At 40.5% G+C, this 22,441-nt stretch overlaps 1 protein-coding gene across 8 annotated transcripts in view; it reads right to left on the bottom strand.

Moving 5' to 3' along the window:
• LOC144525055 (partitioning defective 3 homolog B-like) overlaps positions 1-22,441 on the bottom strand; it is a 238,559-nt gene that overhangs the window by 50,023 nt on the left and 166,095 nt on the right. For all 8 annotated transcript variants that reach the window (XM_078261533.1, XM_078261531.1, XM_078261530.1 and 5 more), the window contains one exon: positions 12,583-12,700. In XM_078261533.1, the coding sequence (XP_078117659.1) occupies positions 12,583-12,700 (118 nt within the window). The remainder of the gene's footprint in view (positions 1-12,582; positions 12,701-22,441) is intronic.

Raw genomic sequence — 22,441 nt, forward strand, 5'->3', positions numbered from 1 at the left:
CCGTCCGACTGAAGAGAGTCTTTCCGGGATATGTTATCCCAGACGACTCCGGAGGCAGTTGCAAGGCACCGAAGGGCTCGAAGGGCTGCAGCCTCTGCCGTGAAAGAGGCAAAGCAGCGTGTGTGGGAGAAGTTCGGAGAAGACATGGAGAAGGACTTTCGGTCGGCACCAAGGTACTTCTGGAAAACCGTTCGCCACCTCAGGAGGGGGAAGGGGAACCATCCAAGCTGTGTACAGTAAGGATGGGGACGCTGTTGACCTCAACTGAGGAGGTAATAGGGCGGTGGAAGGAGCACTTTGAGGAACTCCTAAATCCGACTAATACGCCCTCTATGGTAGAGGCAGAGCTGGAGGATGAGGGGGGGGATTGGCATCAATTTCCCCTGGTGGAGGTTGCTGAGGTAGTTAAACAACTCCACAGTGGCAAAGCCCCAGGAATTGATGAGATCCGTCCAGAAATGCTTAAAGCTCTGGGTGTGGAGGGGTTGTCTTGGTTGACACGCTCTTCAACATTGCGTGGAAGTCTGGGACGGTGCCTAAGGAGTGGCAGACCGGGGTAGTGGTTCCCCTTTAAAAAAGGGGGACCAGAGAGTGTGTGCCAATTACAGGGGTATCACACTTCTCAGCCTCCCGGTAAAGTCTACTCCAAGGTGCTGGAAAGGAGGGTTCGGTCGATAGTCGAATCTCAGGTTGAAGAGGAACAATGCGGATTCCGTCCCTGGTCGTGGAACAACGGACCAGATCTTTACTCTCGCAAGGATCCTGGAGGGAGCCTGGGAGTATGCCCAACCAGTCTACATGTGTTTTGTGGATCTGGAGAAGGCGTATGACCGGGTGCCCCGGGAGATACTGTGGGAGGTGCTGCGGAGTACGGGGTGAGGGGGTCCCTTCTCAGGGCCATCCAATCTCTGTACGACCAAAGCGAGAGCTGTGTCCGGGTTCTCGGCAGTAAGTCGGACTCGTTTCAGGTGAGAGTTGGCCTCCGCCAGGGCTGCGCTTTGTCACCAATCCTGTTTGTAGTATTTATGGACAGGATATCGAGGCGTAGTCGGGGTGGAGAGGGGTTGCAGTTCGGTGGGCTGGGGATCTCATCGCTGCTTTTTGCAGATGATGTGGTCCTGATGGCATCATCGGCCTGCAACCTTCAGCACTCACTGGATCGGTTCGCAGCCGAGTGTGAAGCGGCTGGGATGAGGATCAGCACCTCTAAATCTTAGCCATGGTTCTCAGCAGGAAACCGATGGAGTGCCTTCTCCAGGTAGGGAATGAGTCCTTACCCCAAGTGAAGGAGTTCAAGTACCTTGGGGTCTTGTTCGCGAGTGAGGGGACAATGGAGCGGGAGATTGGTCAGAGAATCGGCACAGCAGGTGCGGTATTACATTCAATTTATCGCACCTTGTGACGAAAAGAGAGCTGAGCCAGAAGGTAAAGCTCTCAATCTACCGGTCAGTTTTTGTTCCTACCCTCACCTATGGTCATGAAGGCTGGGTCATGACCGAAAGAACAAGATCCAGGGTACAAGCGGCCGAAATGGGTTTCCTCAGGAGGGTAGCTGGCGTCTCCCTTAGAGATAGGGTGAGAAGCTCAGTTATCCGTGAGGAGCTCGGAGTAGAGCCGCTGCTCCTTTGCGTCGAAAGGAGCCAGTTGAGGTGGTTCGGGCATCTGGTAAGGATGCCCCCTGGGCGCCTCCCTAGGGAGGTGTTCCAGGCACGTCCAGCTGGGAGGAGGCCTCGGGGGAGACCCAGGACTAGGTGGAGGGATTATATCTCTAACCTGGCCTGGGAACGCCTCGGGATCCCCCAGTCGGAGCTGGTTAATGTGGCCCGGGAAAGGGAAGTTTGGGGTCCCCTGCTGGAGCTGCTACCCCCACGACCCGACCCCGGATAAGCGGATGAAGATGGATGGATGGATGGAATAATGTATACTTTGGTGTTGTATACAACATTGTAAGCCCCATAGGGTTAATCTCAGAGAGGTTAATAGAGGGACAAAATGCTGAAAGAACATGAACCAAGGAGAGAAAATGTATTGAGAGGGAGTTGAAAAACAGTTTCATGTGGAGCACAAACAGCTCTCTTAACCTTGTCTGTTATAACAAAGAGCTACACTCAGTTTCAAGGTTTACTGCTGTCCCTTTCTACTTATAGAGAGTTGGGGTTTGATTCCCCGCGTGTCCACCTATAAAACACCCAAGGTAGCTCGGCTATTTCTATTTTATAATAGCTGAAATCACATGAACAGTTTAGGGGTTGCAAAGAAAAGTGTTTGCGTGTGTTTTGTGTGTGTTTCTGAGAGACAGAGAGAGTGCAGAGAGAGGGTGGGCAAAGGGGTTTTGTTTGCCCCAGCATGGCTATAAATACGAATGCAAAAGTCTGCCGAGTACAACTCAACGGTATGGACAAAATGTCTAATTTTAGAGGTTTGCGGTATATATGCATGTATAATTTATAGCACTGTAATGACAGAAGACATTTTATTCAAGCAGAACATGTTATTGGAATTATTACCTGTAAAGGTAGATCATGCACACTACCAACTACAACCAGCATGGTCAGAAAATATATGGGCTAATACTCAGCATTAATCAAAACTGTAAAAATCTTAGCCCTTTTTTTTCATAGTAAACAAAGTAACTTTAATAAACTTAAATACCCTTTAGTTAACATATGGCTGAAGTCTACAACCCATTAATATCAGTAGACACTAACATCCTCTGTGATGCTACAATAATCCTGTACAGAAGCCTTTTTTAGTTCTTGGTAGTTTTGGGGATTTTTACTTGAAGTTTGGTCTTCAGTAAGTGAAACACATGCTGAGTTGAATTGAGGCCAGGTGCCTGACTTTGCCAATAAAAAAGCCTGGTTCACTGTTTGGCAATAAACAAAGGTTACCATTAGTAAAATCCCATGTGCATGATCTAAAACAATGAAAATCACAACACGGTTCTAATATTTGCATATATATACCAACTGCACTGTAGAGTATATGTGCAGGGTATGATTGCAAGCTTACTTGCATATAACATAAATTATCTTTTGTTAAATATAGACTATTAATTAGACATCATGTAAAACTATAGGGTGTACCACAACATGACACTGTAAAAAGTAATTAATCGTGGCCGGGTTGGGTCAGTGGTAGAGCAGGCGCACATATACTGAGAGGTTTATGCCTCGACGCAGAGGTCCAGGGTTTGAATCCGACCTGTGACAATTTCCTGCATGTCTTCCCTCTCTCTCTCCCCCCCCTTTCTCACCTAGTTGTCCTATCAAATAAAGACAGAAAAGCCCAAAAACAAAGAAAAAAAAGTAATTAATCTATTCATGGTCAAACATAAGCAACACAATGAGACCAGTTGACCATGTCTCTGTGTGAGAGAAATATTGGGAAAAAGTATCCCTAGAAGAATCAGAAACCTGACCTTAATTCACCATGCACTCCAAATAGAGGGATATTCTATACAGTGGCAATGTTTTATTCTGCTTCTACAGGATGGAAAAACTGTGTTCATTGTTAGTCATGGGTCTCTGTTGGTGATACTCATGACTAATGTACCCACATACACACAGAATGTGATATTAAATTGTGTTATCATTGTAAAAAAAACACCTCTGTCCTTGCCCAGGTCAACACTGTCTGTAACCCAGTATGTCTGACCTATTTAAACTTAATCTGAAGCTATGCTTTCTAAAAATCATTAAAAGGGAAGTTGTGGGAATTAAAATGTCTCACTATACAGGGAATACACAATTGTTGAAGCCTTTATAATGTCTTTAAAAGGTAAGGTGGGCTAAATTACCAAGAAATGCAATCCATATTCAAAGAGAGGTGTCAGACAACTGGATGAAAGTGAGAAAAGGGAAGATAATTTACAGTAGTAAGTTTAAAATGGGCAAAAAGGTAAGATAAAAATAAGAAAGGTTATGGGACTCACATGATGGGTTTTTCCCAAATCGTACTGTAAATCAGACAATGGTTTGCCTGTCTCTTGGTGGTTACAGTGACAAGGTTAAAGAGAATATTGGACCCCGTTCAGAGGATTGAAACCTTGAACCAAAAGACAAAGAGAAATTCCAGAAACACACACACACACACACAAAATGAATACACTTACAGTAAAAACAAAGTGGCAGACACACAAACAAGGGCATGCACAGCAGTCTACATACAGCACAGGACCGGACATAGTTCTGATAGTACAGGGAATTCAGTCTTGATCAACAGGATATGATACAAGATCCTCTTATAACCGTGTATGGGCAACATCTGGAGGCGGTACAGATGAGCAATTCTGCCAGTTTTATGTCCAGGAGCATTTCGCCATTTTTTGATCTTTACTGCCAATAACAACCAAACTGAATTTATTCCAGATGTTTTCCTGACGTTATTTGTTGAAGGTAAGAGCGACGCCTGCTTTTAAATGCTGCCTGCCCATGATTATCTGTAGAGGAAAGCAGAGAAAAAAGGGCTGCTACTGAAATATCCATTTTTGCAACCCATAGAACAAGAGAGGGTGAACTAAAGATTATGGTGCTATGGATAACTTATTTATCAATAACAATCACAAAGGTACTGTACATCTTTTTTAAATGTTTAATGTAGACAAGTTCAATTCAGCCATCTATCATACATATTTTAAAAAAGGTTGAAAGAAATGACATAAGCATATCATGTTTGAGACCAGAATGACAGCGGTTAGTTTATGTTCATTCAAACTCAACCTTTTTGCCAGGCTCTTAACTTATTCCTGCATGCGTTCATGTCTTTATGCGAGTGTAGGAGAAATGGAATATCGAGTTAATAAATAAAAACCTTCTGCCTGTCTGGTTGGAAACTGTTGAGTCTGATTTCAAAGCTTCATTAGACGGAAAGAACTTTAGATCTTCTGGAAAATAAAGGACTGCAGGGAGCAGCTGGCTGGACACACACACACACACACACACTCTCACACTTCCATGCAGTATCAGGAGTGGACGTTTTTTTTCTTTTCTTTGTTTTTTCCCAAACCCACAAATCCCAATTCTGAGCCTTGGAGTTTGCATGTTCTCACTGTTTCTGTGTGGGTTTCTTCTAGAGATGTTCCGATACCGATACTGGTATGCCTAAAACGCTGGTATCGGTATCGGGAAGTACTGGAGTTAATGCACCAATCCGATACCATGTAATAAAGCCCAAAGAAAATCTACGTTAAAGTAGTTTATTTATGTTCTTTTTCCGTTATAACGGACTGTCAAACTGCAGAATAAAAGAAAGTTCTGTAGCGTTCATTGTTTGTGTTTGTTCATGTTTCACAAAGAGTTTAACCTGAGCCAGACCGACAACAAAGATAGAAATAATATCACATCCATACAGGGATAGTAGTATACAGTTGTTAAAACATAATAAAATATATGACACACTGGTATCGGATCGGCACTCGGTATCGGCCGATAACGCAAGTTCAGGTATCGGAATCGGTATTGGGAAGCAAAAAATGGTATCGGACCATCTCTAGTTTCTTCCAACAGTCCAAAGACATGCAGATTATACATTTACAAGAGAATAAACACCAATTGACACAATTATATAGGTATGTACTAGAGATACACCGATTGACCGGCTGGTGACCGGAATTGGCCGATTTTCATGTGATCGGTCAGTCTGACATATGCCGATTTTATGCCGGTCAAATGCTGTAAATAAATAACATTGTAAAGGTTACCATACACAATGTATAGGAATTATATTTATAGGCTAGCAAATAATAACAATAAACCCACTAATTATATTATCTTAATGCAGTGTAACTAATGTAGCATGTAAATAATGCACATAAAATACAAACGTGAGCAAGAGTGTTCAACAATCACCATTATATAAAATCAACAGTCAAGTGCAACCTAGCTAGCAGGTGAAGAACTCAAACAACGAAATCACCAGCTAACAATGAACTGACAACAGAAGTTATGCGATTTACAGTTCTCAAGGACGCACACGTTCTCTTAATACATCCATGAAGCACACACGCGATCTCCACTGGCTAGTTATCCTCGTCTCTTTTTCCTTTCATTTTTCCGCCGTTGCGCGCGTGTGAAGCACGTGTCCGCGCTATTCTGCGACATGCACTCTCACTGTCTTTGTTATTTATATATTATTGTATTGTCATTAGCTGTTTTCGCTGTTTTCATACAGAAGTTTAGTTTGCTAAATATATCAATTTTTTTTTTTGAATATTGGATGTGAAAAGAAGGAAATGATTCTGACACACCTCTTTCTGACACTCTTTCCCACACCAGGAGTAATTTATATAGTTCTATTTTATAGCGATCGATTATCTGTTCAAAAAATGTTCTATGCAAAATGTAAAATGTTCTATTAAAGAAAAGATAGAAAATAATAGTTGTGTGTGCTGTAAAGTGGCTAGAAAAAATGTAATCGGACTCGGCTAAAATCGGTATCGGCTGGCCTAACTCAAAGAAAATCGGAAATCGAAACCGCCTAGAAAAATGTAATCGGTGCATCTCTAGTATATACAGTCGAAAAGGTAATGCATTCATTGTCACCAATCAGAATCAGATGGCAAATACATTTGTTGTTCGGGTCAATGTGGAAATACTTGCTGCCAAGGGTCGGCATAGCAACACACAGCCATTATTAGCTAGCAAACCAAAATGGAAGATAATTCTTAATACAAGGCAAAACCAACCAACATATCTTGACATCTTGATCAAAGACAGGCTAGTCTGCATTAATTGTCACCAAGCTGCTGCTCTGCCTAAAAAAGCTAACTTGAACCCCATCACACCACGAACAACCCAAAAGTCAAGTGGACTACCCCTTTTGCACTCTAACAAAGTTAGTAAGCTCAAATCAACACTGAAGTCCTAACAATTGCTCTTTACCAAACCCACAGACAAGAATAACCATTGGAGAACTGGTCAAGACAGTAGAACAATTATGACATCAAAAACTGCAAGTGAACCAGCCGGCCCAGCAACTGTGATGAGTAGAACAGAGTCATCATCAGAGGAGGGCTTAATGAGCTCATCTCTGAATTCCAGTAGTACTGTTAATGCTTTTAACGCCAAAGTGGGTCTGTGGTCTTCTCAATTTGAAATGGTAAACACATTAGACACAATACCCAAACTTGGAGAGTGGCAGAGAATGTGAGAGAAGCTCATGCTGAACAATTCTGTGTCCAGTTGACGTAGAGTATATGTGCAATGACATAATAAATTTGCCCATTAGGTTAGCTAAAATATTGTGAAAAAAGCAAAAATCTATTTCACTCACGTGAAATATTTGTCAAGGTTTGCTCAAATGCAAGAATTAAATCAAATTCAAACATTAGTTTCCTAGTCTTCTGACACCACCACTCAGCTTTAGTTTTCAAGTACTAAACATGAGCAATTTTTAAAATAACAGGAATTAGAAGGAGGACATGGACAGGAAGACAAAGATAAGGTTGTGAATTATAGAGGCAGACAAACATGAATCACTGTCTTGTCCTAACGTTCATTCCTATTGGTTGGATTTGGAATAAGAAAACTTTCATTACAGCTGACACGTTTGTTCTTGTTTGCCAATATTTGTGGGGGTGGTATTGACTTGGACTTAGGCAGCTAAAAGGCTCTTCTTACTGAGATATGTGCTTAGCAACTGTCAGGCGCACTATGAGAGGGGCCCATTTAGAAGATTGGGAAAAAAAAGACAGAGACAGAATGGAGAGAAGTAGTCTGAATCTGTATCTAATGCGAGCCTTTGACCCCATGGAAAGAACATTGCACACTCTTTCCAATTTCTTTTTTAAGCAGAATGTTTCTAAATGCAAGAATACAGGTTACTGTAACACAGATGAATATCTAGGACATTTTACTGTTGAGGTTCTAGTTTTGGCATTCTGCTTGTAATACAGTGAACACACAATACAGGTAAGTTACATGAAGGGGGAAGGTCAGTGCTGGGAATATATGATTTTTCATTTAAGATTAAAAAAATTCCCACTTTTCCTTGACCTTATAGTCTCATGACTGTCTATAAAAAACGTGTTTGCTGATTATCAATCTTCTAAACAACAAACACCACAATATGAAAATGATGTTATGAAATAACTACAGTATGTCTTAAATGGAAGGAAGAAGGAAAGGAAGAAAAAAGGCACAATGTGAACAGCGTGATAGATTTGGACCAAAGAACCTTGTCATTTCATATTTTTAAAGCAGTGGTAGGCAATTTATGTTTGGTTCAAGCATGTGCCGAGAAATCCTTTCACATCATAAACACAAGTTTAGAGATTAATCAAAATAAAAGTGAGCAGACTGTTGCACTACCTCAGTATGTTTTAAATCTGAGGCTCCCATGCTATTTCATTCTGCATCACACTACAAAATTCCATTAGTATTCAATGACTAACTGTAAATGAACAGACATATCTAAGTCCAAAGTACAGGAAAAAATACTGTAGATGAAGGCTTTTCATTATAATTAAATCCTATAATAAAGGCTGTGTCACACCGCCCACTATAACAATTGGCTTCCATACCCTCTGTGTAGGACTGTGTGTGTACGCAAATGTGACAACAGCGCCCTGTTGATTTAGTTCCCTTCTCCTAAGGGAGAAAGTCTGTTGTTGTCTTCCAAAATACACACACCCACCCACAAGCACACAATGCACTCACTTGGAAACAAACTTGTGGTGTGGCTTTTTTTGTTTGATAATTGTTTTTAGGCAAACATAATTTTGCTAGAAAAGACAGCTAACCCATAACCATGAATCAATGAAATGGTAATGGAGCCATGGGGGGAAAAAACACAGTGACAACATTGCATGAGGAACACTCTCCCTCTCTCTACACTTAAGTTCCCATTGCTTTTACTTTTCATAGTCATTCGGCAAATCCTATACAAAAAAATAAAAACGTCTTAAGGAGAAACAAACAAACCAATAAAAGTGAAATTGAATTAGTTTGCCATTGGCTCACCTCCATAACCATTACTTCTCCCTCTACACTTCCCACAGAAAGCCAGTCAGGTAAATAATCGCCTCTGCTTTAATTAATAAATGCATCATCCTTAATGAGAGAGGCTTGTTAGGCACTGCGGCAACTGCCACTGGTCTGATTTTTTTTCTTCCTTTTTTTCAACTTTCAAACTTCAAACTTAATTTCCACCTCTGAAGCATGCTAATTGCTCTCCCTCTCAGCTTTATAAACAACAACAACAACAACAAAGTTTTCTCATTTGGAGGCAGAGAACGGTGTAATGTGTGGCTATCGATCGCAGGGGAAAGGAGATTGCCTCTGGCTAGTCACAAACCAAATGACTTTAAGATCTGAATTAAAGTGGGCCAGGTATAACTTTGGATAAACACATAGTGGATACAATGACAAAGGCTCTGCATCTGAATCATTCAACGTTGATTTTAGTATTATTTAGTATTATTTTGTTGCATCAATCTCATACTCATACCACTTCAGTGCACCCCAGAATGAATTTAAAATAAACTACTGAGTAGAGGTACAACATGATGATTATTTTCATTATCAATTAATATGCCAATGATCAATCGTTTGGTCTATAAAATGTTAAAAAATACCCTTCACACTATAATGGAAACACAAGGCAGAGTCTTTAAATTGCTACTTTTGTCCAACAAATAGTCTAGATTCCAAATAGATTAATTTTAGTATCAAGTCACACAATTTTCTGACGATCAGCAAATGGATTTATCCACTAATCAGCTCTACAACAGCATTTATGCTGTGTTGCCTACAAAAGTGGGTGATTTTGTGTAATATCGGTGTTCTATTGGATTCCAAGTTAAAGAGGACTTATCATGAAAAACTTGGTTTTCTAGTGCTTGTGCACATACATTTGGGTATCTGGAGTGCCTACCAACCCACAAACTTTGAAAAAAAGACCCAGCTGTTTTATTGTGGGATTCAACAAGCCATTCAAATGTAGCTCCCTTTCTTATGTCACATGCAGGCTCGTTAGAAGATTCCGCTCCCCATCTGAGTATCTCCACCCACAGCTTGAGAACTATCTTTGCAAAGGTGCCCCATATTTTTCTCACAAGCCAATCAGAGAAGACTGGGCTTTTCGGGAGGGGTGCTTGAAGAGACACTAAAACGGAGCGTTTCAGATACAGGTATATTCAGATAGACAGTATGAGAAAAACAATGTGTTTGTTTTTTTTACATTAAAGCATGCAAACATGCTTTTATTGAAACACACAATACAGCTATTAACCTGAAAATGAGCATATATCTCCATTAAACTATAGTCACCATGTCACTAAACCGTTGTTACGATCAACATAAGAACAAATAATTGTATGTTCACTTTTAAAGACACTAAAACTGTTATACATGTCTTCATTCCATTCCAACTTAATTACTACAATGCTCTTTTCACCTGTTTCAATCAAAAAGCTTTGGGCAGGCTACAGGCTCTGCAAACCTCAGCTGCAAGGCTTTTTACTAAAACTACATGATGGAATCACATTAAACCTGTTGTAGCCACTTTACAAAGCCTGGCGCCTGGCTACATTATTAGACTGTTAGATCTGAAATCCTCCAGCAGAACCATTTAAGCTATTCCACCGTCAAGGCTAAAGACCAGGGGTGACTGAGACTTCAAGCTCTGGAACGATCTGCCAAAGGAGATCTTATTTCTATCAAATAGTTTACTCCAATTCTATTTTTTCTACTCCCTTCTATTTTACTCGTTTCTTATGAATATTAACGGCAGTCCATGTAATTGTATAAAGAACAGAGCAGTAACATTCTATAGGTGGAAGGTCAGAAAGAACTAACGGCTGCAGTGAGTGATAGCATGCTGGCTCCACCTGTTAACACAACATGCTGTGGTGACACAATGTTCTCTAAGAAGATCACTTATTGAATTCATGCATTGACGTAGTTATTCCATTTCAAAAAGGATTTCATGGTATGTGGATTCTTGCAAGCAGCACTGACCTCTACTATACTAACTGTACTTCCTGATGTACTGTACGAGCACACAATGTATTTCTACGCAACACAGAGGACTCGTGGTCTGGTGTGTGTGTGTGTGGTGTTTCCCACACACACACACACACACACACACACACACACACACACACACACACAGGAGTTGCTTGCTACCAATGTGTAGACAAAGAACACAAAGATTGATTTATTTTGTATTTCATGATGAGGTTTGACAGTATCCCTGTACAGAGAAGTGAAGCTTCTTGTTAAACTGTGATGTTCTACAATTAAACTGTGCCTTTGTCATAAAAGATTAGACTCATTTTGGTTGCTCAGGGTGATTAAATTTTTTCCTTAAAGAGCCATGGAAGCTTAAATGTCAGTGTGACAAGAGGCATTTACAGTAATAAAGTTACTTAAAGAGACTAAGCACTGTGTGTGTTCTGAAAAGACAAACTGCACTCAAAGATACCTTTACTGCATCCCTGAGTGACTACTTATTAAGCTTTGTTTTTTTTGACTGGATGGTTTTTGAAAGGGAAAAACAATAAAAGGATTTTCTTTGTCCAAATAAGGAGCATGAAGTCGCCTGACTACTGTAAATCCCTACAGGGGTTTAATATTCACTGACAATAACTAATACATATTCTAGATTTTCCATGACATCAACTCTGTTTCAGAGGGTTGTTTTATCCGTGTTAATATATTAATGACAAATAAAAGTAGTATAATTATATATGTATGAATAAACAGTGTCTGAAAAAGTCAACAGTGGTACAAATGCTTTAGCAGAAAAAAACCTGGAATAAATCACTAGCCTGATGCTAAGCTGCTAACATTTGACAGGTTTTGCTATGCACCTGCAACCCATGGAAACCTATCGAGTCTAAGCTTAAAGAAAGATACTGTGAACATTTATTGTATGAACAAGCAAAAGAAAACATTAGCAGCAGAGAAGAAGAAACATATTGCCAGTGTCTGATTGATAAAGGGATATGCCAAAACAATGACACTGTCAGAATTATAAGAAATGAAATCTGACAACCAGAAACATATGCATAATACTTGAGTCATTGCAGGATGACACCTGGTAGGTGATTTCTTGTCAGCACAATAAAGATGTACCTGTTAATACAGACGTTCTTTTGAGGTATTCCCAGCATGACTCAGCCAGTCTGAGCTCAGAAGTGTATCTGTGATGAGGTCATTATGATTCTGAGATTTAAAAAACAGTGCCTGCAGGATGACAAGTGAGTAAAACCTCTACTTATCTCCTCTGTATCTGTATCCTCCGTGAAAAGAGGATATCAGTCTATCAGCTCAATGCCTACGGGAGACATTCACGTCAAAGAGCACCTTGCGACTGACAGCTAAAGCGACATGATCACTAGACAAATGCAATAAAAGCAGTGATCATTCGAATAGGTGCTGATGGAGAATAAGAAGCCTCACAAATGCTCGGTACACTTATACAAATATCTAATGGAAAGACAACATGATGATGGAAAGACTGACGAAAGGAAGAAATGTAAGGACTAACTACTAAAGACTATGAAGCTATTTTCCTGACCTACAAGTCTGCAGACTTGCTTTTCCATGTGTATGCGTGTATGTGTGTGTCTGAGCTTACCCTGTGTGCGTCGTTTTCATGTCCTCTGCGTCGTGGGTCCAGTTCTTCATAAGGCGGCACTATTCCTTCTCTCCTTGCCTGCTGGTATTCTCTTCTTAGCTGCTGGATCCTGTCCACACTGCCACACACAAGCAAACATGCAACTCGGTTAATTAAAGCTTTTACACCTCTAAAGGCCCTTTCCCATTGGACACAAATCCACTAGCATCTGGCTTTTGTCTTTAGTGGGAAAGTTTACAATCATTCCCGGGACAAATGACTCGGCAGTAGTCACAGGTATTTATCGGCTCCAGCTCCAATCGGCAGTGGTGGAAACATGACACCCGGGTGGACACGCTAACACGCTTGTCGCCTCTTTGTCACCTCAGTCACAAAATTGTGTCTGTCTCCGCCCAAGCAGGGCTCGAACATCGTTTCAATTAGCCGAGTTTGAAAGAGAGAGTGAATAGAAAAGAAGCAACCACCGTACAATTTGTCAATAGCCTCCATGCTGCTTTCTAGTGTTTACTAACCCTGTTTTCCGGCACGTTCGTGATGTCGAACGTGATACACCAGAAAAACAGAACGGCATACTTGTCCATTTGCAGAGGGGAAAGGAGCCTATTTTTAGCAAGTTTCTCCCCGTTTAAAAAACTTTTGTATATGGGCTAAGTTTGGTGGAATAAGGGTATAAGGTTAATTTGAAGAATACACCTTAGAGGTAAGAGCATGTTCAGAAAACAATTTACTAGTTTTAGGTTGTTTAACGTTTTGACAGAAGTCATGCTCACAACTGAATCACATCAGTATCACTTTGGACTTTGACTTTGACTTGCATCACCACCAACCAGCTGTTCTGATGAAGAGCCAGCCAGTAGAAGCCATCTGTTTATTAGGGCCCGAGCGCAGACATCGGCGAAGGCCCTAATGAAACTAAAGGAATTCTTCCTTTCCTTTCTTTCTTCCGGCAAATTAATTGCCTTTTTGAGGGGCTTACCATACTCAAAAACTCACCAAAGTTGGCAGTCGCATCAAGCCTGGTGAAAACTTACGTATTTTAAGGGTTTCGGGAATAGGCGCACAAAAATGGCTTGCTAGCACCCCCTACAAAAGTTATAAAATTGAGCCCCTGCAGTACGTTTAATGTAGACTAACGAAACGTGGTACACTCATGTAAGCATGTCAAGACGTACAAAACAACTCATAGGAGCCATACCCTAAACCGCCATTTTGAATTGAAAGTTCGAAATTAGTGCGATTTTGGCCATTTCCACATGTCGTACTTTAACAAACTCCTCCTAGAGATTTCATCCGATCGACTTCAAATTTGGTCTGTGCCATCTTAAGACGTCAAAGATGAAAAGTTATTAAAATAATTGTAATAGCGCAAAAAATGAACAAGTTATAGACGACCAACTTCCTGTAGGGGGCCATCGAAACAGGAAGTGGGTGTAATTTGAGTGTACATTGTCCAATTGGCTTGAAACTTTTCAGGATTCATAAGAGTTCAACCCTGATGATATCTACAGGCTGATATTGCGATATTGGCTCAAAGTCATAGCGCGCACTAGTGGCAACAGGAAATAGGCCCAAAACTATAGGTGCTATACTTTAACCAACTCCTCCTACAGATCTCATCCGATGGACTTCAAATTTGGTGTGTGCCATATTTATTATTATTATTTAAAGTTATTAAAAGCAAAACTTTTCATCAAACGGTGTTGGGCGTGGCATTGTGGCAGTCTGTGAACAACACTATGCCTTCTGAGAATGTTGCACTACCAGTACAGCATGTGACTCATAAAGTCATTTGTGGGTATTTGTTTCTGTGAAACTACTGTAGAAATCCTAAGTCAAAAACAAGTTTTTAACTATTATATGATATTGCAAATCTCTGTACAGTACAAAACCCAACTCTAGTCTTGGGCTAGCATTACGGTTTATCACACTTTGGAGGAAAACCTGTTGTATCAGATAACCCTACTCAGTTTCTGCACACACAGCCAACAAAGAACAGATTAGCTAAGAAAAAAACACACACAATATAACCCACTTATGTCCATGTATGTCCAGCTATCACAGATGACAGTGGCAATGGTGTAGAGCGGGGAAACACAGAATTACACCATTTACATAAGCATGCTAAAAAAGGCTTAGCAACATGCTAGACAAATATTATGCAGCACTTTGAAGTAGCTAATAGATTAGCACGACTGATCAACACATCTAAATATAGTTGAATAGTTGCCTTCAGTTGGTTTATAATTTTCTATCCTTACTTTCTTCTCCTTCATGCTCTTATTTTGCTCTCACCCCTTCCTCTCTTTGAAACCATACACCCAGAGAGCTGTGTGAATGACTATATTAGCTGCAGCACTAAAAACACATTATCCTCGGTCTCATATCACAAATCATGTCAAGTGCATGTGTTCTCACCCTCACATAACAGAAAAACATTGACTTTATTTAAATGTCCTTTTGGTAGTACCTCCATCCACCAAACCACTTTGGTGTCCTTTTTGTTAAACTTGTTAACTGTTTTAAATCCATTCATCATTTAATTTTAAGTGTTAGTGTTCATTTGTGACAATATTTAATACATAATGCACGACCTGTCTTTCATTCATTCTTTTTTGATTTGAACTTCACTGGGGGATTGGGAGAGAAGCGATTTATGTACAGTACTGTGTAGATTAATGCATTATAGTGAAACAAATCTAGTCTCAGCGTGTGTGTCTGTGTTCACGTCTTGAGTGTATTTGTGCTCCATATTCTAGCCTATAGGGGTAAGAGAGCTGTGTCAGCAGCAGCAAAACACCTACAGTAGCAGAGTTAAAATCAGATGCTAACTGCATTTAATGACTGAGCTAAACACATTTCTTTGTCTTGAGCCCTATCACCTTTGCAGGTATGTGTTTTACCGTTCTCTTCATTAGCTTTATTTAAAGGTCCCATGGCATGACAATTTCACTTTATGAGGTTTTTTTAACATTAATATGTGTTCCCCCAGCCTGTCTATGGTCTCCCGGTGTCTAGAAATGGCGATAGGTGTAAACCGAGCCCTGGGTATCCTGCTCTGCCTTTGAGACAATGAAAGCTCAGATGGGCCGATCTGGAAGGTTACCTCCCCTTTCTCTGCTTTGCCCGCCCAAAGAATTTGGCCCGCCCATGATTGGCTGTAATTCTGCACCGAGGCTGAATTTCAGGAAAGAGACTTCAGATACAGTATTAGGGGACCACTAAGGCCTATATAAAAGAGACTTCAGATACAGTATTAGGGGACCACTAAGGCCCATATAAAAGCATCCAAAGAGCACCATGTCATGGGACCTTTAACTGACATTATATTCAGCTGTTTTATTTGATCATTTTATCAAGTAAATCAATGTCATTTTATGTTTCAATCACATTCATCACCACCTTATACTGCAAATCAACATGGGGAGCTTAGTGTACCAGAATGTAAAATGCAGAGAAATACCTTAAGCTGCCTACACATGATGTAGGGCGAGGAGCAGAGAGGCAAAGCGCATCGCAGGTATACAGTACGTTATTGCTTCTGGAATTGGTTGCGCGTTTAAAGGTCTTAATAAATTGAACTTTGAGCCCAGCACTCGGCGGCAATTCCGAGTGGTGCGCAACGCCAAGGGTAGCGCTCCGCCTAGTTGGGTGGCAGCACTCTCCCCATAGGAAAACAATGCAACGGCCAGCGCAAAGCGGTTTTACCATGGATCGTGTGTAGGCGGCTTCAGGCAAGCTGGCAGCTCATTACAATTATTTATAGGAAATCAATTAACATTCCACATATCCCTTTGCTCTTGCCCTCACCCTCTGACCAACCCTTTCTAAAATGCATGTGCTTGTGAGTCCCAAATACAGATTTCTCAACAGTCATACATCAAGGGCTTCCCATAATGCCTCACAAACCAAGAACAGAATAAAGTGTCAATGCTCATTAAACTGGATGTCTCTTGACACTCTTATTGTCAGTGTTTTTATGTTTTCTGTTCCACTGTTGGATTCTCATTAAATGTTTGAGTAATGGGTGGTATCCCATTCTCTTTTATTAGAGCCACTCCAAATGTTGGATGCATTTGAAATTAGGGAGGAAGGGTTAAATGTGAGAAATGAAATAAAGTGGTGTGATTGCAAATAAAGTAAGTAGAAAGACATGAAAAGATGCAAACCATATAGACTGTTAAAAATAAGATTTAAGCCAAACATTTCTATTCTATTCCTGTTGTTCTGTGTTCCACTCTGTTTTTTTGCCGTGCTGTTTCATGTTTATGCATCACAGTAGACATGATTTGTGTCACAAGGAAGTCCACTTGACACACACACACACACACACACACACACACACACACACACCTCACCCTCTGCTCTATATTATTGACAGAGGGCTGGGGAGAAAAACATTCATTTTCTGTCCACAGACAGCATGCACACCCATAAACACACACACAAGTGCACAAACTTGCAAACAAAGGGTACTTTATACGATTTATCACCCCACATAAAAGGAGGAGGGTGGGCTCAAGAAGAAATAAATATGATAAACAAAGACATAACACAATACTCACACAAACATACATACACACACACACACACACACACACACACACACACACACACACACACACACACATTTATGAAAATAGTTCCATGACCACAGACTGGGGAAGCTATTGATTCACTTTAGAAAAACAAGTTAGCCATAAAAAGCAGACTTGTATGACTTCACTTTTTAACTACCTTGTGGTCATTAAACACCAATAGGGTTGGTTCATGTGTAATAGCCTAATAGCATTGTTCTGTGCTTGTGTGTGATACAGTAGATTACTCTGTATTGCAACTCTCTTTTCTTAAAGAGGCCATATTATGCACATTTTCAGGTTCATAATTGTAATTTGAGATTGTATCAGAATAGGTTTACATGGTTTAATTTTCAAAAAACACCATATATTTGTTGTACTGCACATTGCTGCAGCTCCTCTTTTCACCCTGTGTCAGATCTCTGTTTTAGCTATAGAGTGAGACATCTCAACTTCTGTAACGTCTTTGTTGGCAGTTGCACATGTGCAGTAGCTAGCTAAGGATTACATGAGCTAGCTAGCTGTTTCTCCAACTTCGGCCTGTACAAGGCAGGATTAGCCGGGAGACTTCTTCTAAACGAGGGCGCACTTCCAAATTTTCGTGGAATACCTGCAAAACAGGGACATGTAAGTAGTTCTATACATTTTATTTTGTAGATTAGGGTGAATTTGTTGTAGCAGTGTTTTGCCATTGAGAACGAGCTAGCTAACAGTTAGCCCCCTAGGCCCCTCGTTTCGGCTAGTGACGTAGAAAGCCGTGCAGATTTTGAACAGCTCACCTGGAGACTGAAGGCAGGACACATTCAGAAACCTGTATCTCACTCAAAACAGCATGGATGTTATTTTTTTTTTTTCAAAGTTTGTATGCGTGTGGAAGCACCAAAGACACAAAATAACAACCCAAATCCCAGAAAAGTGTTTTTTTTTTCATAATATGGGCACTTTAATTACTTAAATCTCATATAAAAAATACATATGGCATTCATTTTGAAACATTTAAGTATTACATTAAGGCCAAAAATAAGAAGTGGTATATAAAGCTTACATGTTTCAAAATAAAAGCATAAGTCTGAGCTCCAGTCCAGCAACAGATTACTCTCTCTCTCTCTCTCTCTCTCTCTCTCTCTCACCACACACACACCACACACACACCACACACACACACACACACACACACACACACACACACACACACACACACACACACACACACACACACACACACAGCAAGATCAATCTCCTGCTCTTGCTCTGTCACACCAATAATAATTCTATAAATGTTTAAAATCAGAATCGGAAACTCGGCATAGCTGTTAATAATGCTGCTATTAATAATTGAGAATTCTGTTCCATTAATAACATTGTAAGATACCGTATAAAATAAATCAATGTCCACAGCAAAGGAATATGTCCTTGTCATCAAAGACTATAAATATTTACAAGCCTAGTTATAAAAAGGTGCACCCTTAAAATCTGTTTTCTGGCTGGCTTTTAATCAGTTTTGGGATCTTTTGCCATTTAGGCCATCTAAAGGCGAAACCCCGCTGCTGAAGCCAGGATGAAGCGTGATATGTGATATAGGTCATGTATATTTAACATTAATTTTTGATGACGGGATGTGACTTCTGTCAGAGCCTGTTTGAACACAATCCATTCAGGAAAAAAATGACTATGCATAGGTTTATATACCTTCAAAGATGCTTAATGTATTTTCACTCTAATGCCCACATTAAGTGTAAATACCTTGAAAAGGCATTATCAGCCGGGTTCACTTTAAGATGAGACATTAAGTAAGACATTACCAACACCAGTGCTGGTATCTAAAAGGAAAACACAGTGAATTGTCATATCCACCTGATAATCTATTGGGTTTTTCCTGCCATGAGAAAAATGTATAAGGGATGTACACAAAGAAAGACAGGGACAGATGGAGAGATGGATACAATAGAAAAGGGTGAGACAAGGAAAAAGACAAAGGACAGGTCAAGCATGTTTTTTAGTGCTCTCTAACAGATGACTTTGAGCTGAAAGGTTTCATAAATCTGACACAAAATGGCCAAAGGACTATGGTGCAATCTGCCACACAAGCAGCAACACAAACGTAAGCTCCCAGATGCACACACACAGGGATGGACAAACACACAGGTGATGTATGGGCTCCTCTTAGATGTGGCACGGGGGAATATGTCATTCAGACTCTCAGCTCAGTCTGATTTATCACGTTTCAAATGTGTGTACGTGAGAGTGTGTGTTAGTATGTGTGTAGATAAACGAGAAGCCACACAATACAAAACTGAATACAGGAATCCATTAAAACCCTTTTGTAAGATAGTCTACTGACATCTTTTGCATGGATGTAAAGTGTTACAACTCAGCATCAGAGGGAGTACAATTGTGATTTACTTTCCAGATGTTACAATGTGCATGTAAGAGAGACAGAGTGAGTGTCAGTCTTGCATTCTTGGAAGGAACAAAGACAAGAAAAGAATAAAAAATGCTACCCACTGGCAGAGCTGTTGACCTTCTGAAAAAAAAGTCAAGTAGTAGAAGTAGGATTTCCTTTCATTAGCACAGACACAAAGTCATGATAGCCATTTAGAAAAATCAATAACGCTTGAAAACATAAACTGCAATTGATTTAAAATCTTAAGAGATGGTACATGCTGTATATAAATCGAAAGTAGGGAATTTGTGACTTTGCATCCTGCTGTTGCTAATCAAAGCAGCAGACAATAGATGCTGCGTCAGAAATTTCAGAGCTATAGATGACTGTCTTACCCTTTTCAATGCAACAGGAAGTGAACATTGACTCCCTATTAAATGTGTAATAAGGCAGGAACCTTAAAACCTTTTTAACCACTGATACCAATTGCATGAATTAACTTAATTATACACAATCCCTTAATTCAATTAAATACAACTTCAATATACAAGTAATTATTCATGTTCTTACACAACATAAAGAATGAATTAGTATTTGAACTATTTAAACTCATGAATGAACAGTCTCAAAATAGTAATGATTGTATTATTTTTAGGCTGTTTTGATCTTTTGGCAATGACAGGAGACAAAGCACAGTCGATAGCTGTGAGGGAACATGTAGTTTCATATTGACTGATGGTGACAAGAGGGAGTTGTAGTCTTTTTGTCTTTGCACACGTCCGCAGATGTGTGCTGGCCTGTGTGTTCTCCCTGGTGTCTAGTTGTAGAGTAGAGGATTGTTATCAGCTGTGTCTTACAAGGATAGACCAGATCACAACACCGGACACAGGTCAATGCATTATCTCTCTTACTCTCTGTATCTTGTATCTGTGTTTCACTCGGCTGCTTGCTCTCTCACACACACACACACACACACACACACACACACAATTACTACAAGTAAGAAAAACAACTTAATCAATGTGAGTTATTGTCCATCATGTGTGTTGACATGGATATGAGCTTTCTATATATTATATGTTCTGTAATGTTGACATTTCTACGATGCATTGAATTTTCTTTTCACATTTTCCTTCACTGTGACTCATTTAGTGCAGTAAATATTCACAGTTCTGCCACTCTCCATTCTCCACAATCTATTTTCAATTTCTCGCATCTCCATCCATCCTTTTCCCGCTCTCTCTCTCCTCATTCTGCCCTCCACAGTTTATGCAGGTAATCATCTCTGCTGTCATTTACATCCCTACCTTGATACCATCCATCTCTCCTTCCCTCCCACTCCATCTTAATCTCTTCATCATCGGCTTATCTCCTTTTCCTCTGCCCTGCCTCCCTTTTGCCTCCCTCTATATCTCCCTTGCCGCGCTCTTCATCATCTTCTTCCTCCTAATCTCACAAGCTTGTGCTCGGCTCTAATTAGCTGACGTCTCTGCTAATGAAGTCTGACAACAAAAGATCACCAATGCTGGCAGGTGGGTCAGAGGCAAAAAGAAAGACAGGGGCAAGAATAGAGAGGGAGGGAGAGAGGGAGGGAGGGAGAGGGGAGAAAGAGTGTCAAAGAAAAAGTAATACAGAGCGGTTGTGTATGTGGAGCGTAGGAGCCGTCAGGTTGCTCCGTTGCTTTCTTTTCCTCAACAGGCTAACAGGAAGTGACACGTGTTTTTAAAATGCATCTGACGGGATATGACACTGCTCCTTACACGGTGCCGTCAAAGCACGGGGAGTAATTAGCGCTCTATCGACTGCCATGACATCAATCAGACTAGCTGTCTAAAAGCCGGCGTGTGCACGAGAGACACTCACAGTGGCAAAGGAGGCTGGCGTCCTATCCTCATGATAATCAGTGTGTGTGTGTGTGTGTGTGTTTGCGTGTGCGTATTGTAGTTTGAAAATTGTCTGGCATAACATTATTTAGACAAGCCTTCTATGTGTGCGTATGTGTGTTTTTAAACGCCAGAGAGAGAGAGAGAGAGAGAGAGAGAGAGAGAGAGAGAGAGAGAGAGAGAGAGAGAGAGAGCGCTACAGGTGGTAAACAGGCTGGCACAAAATCATGTAGGTAGGCTGTCTGGCTCAACATTCCCCTTTGACTTTAACAGCCATGTGTGTGTGACGGGAGGCCAATTTGCCTAATGCCTCTGCCAACCACAATAGCTGTGGACGGCATCTCTCTAGCTGGATTTATACCGGACACAAGGGCTATCCCATGAGAGTTACCTACAGCACATGTTTTGATTTATTGACCAGTATTATATTCATCTGGTTGATAGTTCTACAGCAAAAGCAGACAGATGTACTGTACTGTACATGATCACGTTTAAAATGTATATTTCTCACAACAGCTTCCGATTCAATTATTTTATTCACTTCATGACAAAGAACGACGACTACTGTCTTGCTATGGCTTGTTTACGTGCTTTCATTCAGTGTGATACAGAGAGACAATCGCAACAAACAGATCTGCAGTGGAGATGGGCTTGGCACCTTGACAAATCAGCACAGATTAAACAGCATTGTGAAAATGTATGGCAAAATTGCAGGGATACATTTTGAAGAGTTATCCCTTCTATACAGGGCCAGAGCCATGAGGAAAGCCAAATCTATCCTTGCTGACCCAAGTCACCCATTGTCTTATGAATAAAGGCTGCTGCCATCTGGTTGCAGGTACATTGCACCAAGGTGTATAACCAAGAGATTTAAGAGCTAATTTGTCATAGCTACCATTAGTCTTATTATTACCTTGATGTAAGTTGTCTCGTATGAATATGAATGTATGTTATGTTATGTTGTGTATGAACTGCCGTCTTTTATTCTCTGCTGGCTGTGAAACAAATTGCCCCACTGA

The sequence above is a fragment of the Sander vitreus genome, chromosome 11, assembly GCF_031162955.1.
Source record: "Sander vitreus isolate 19-12246 chromosome 11, sanVit1, whole genome shotgun sequence".
NCBI classification, from domain to species: Eukaryota; Metazoa; Chordata; class Actinopteri; order Perciformes; family Percidae; genus Sander; species Sander vitreus.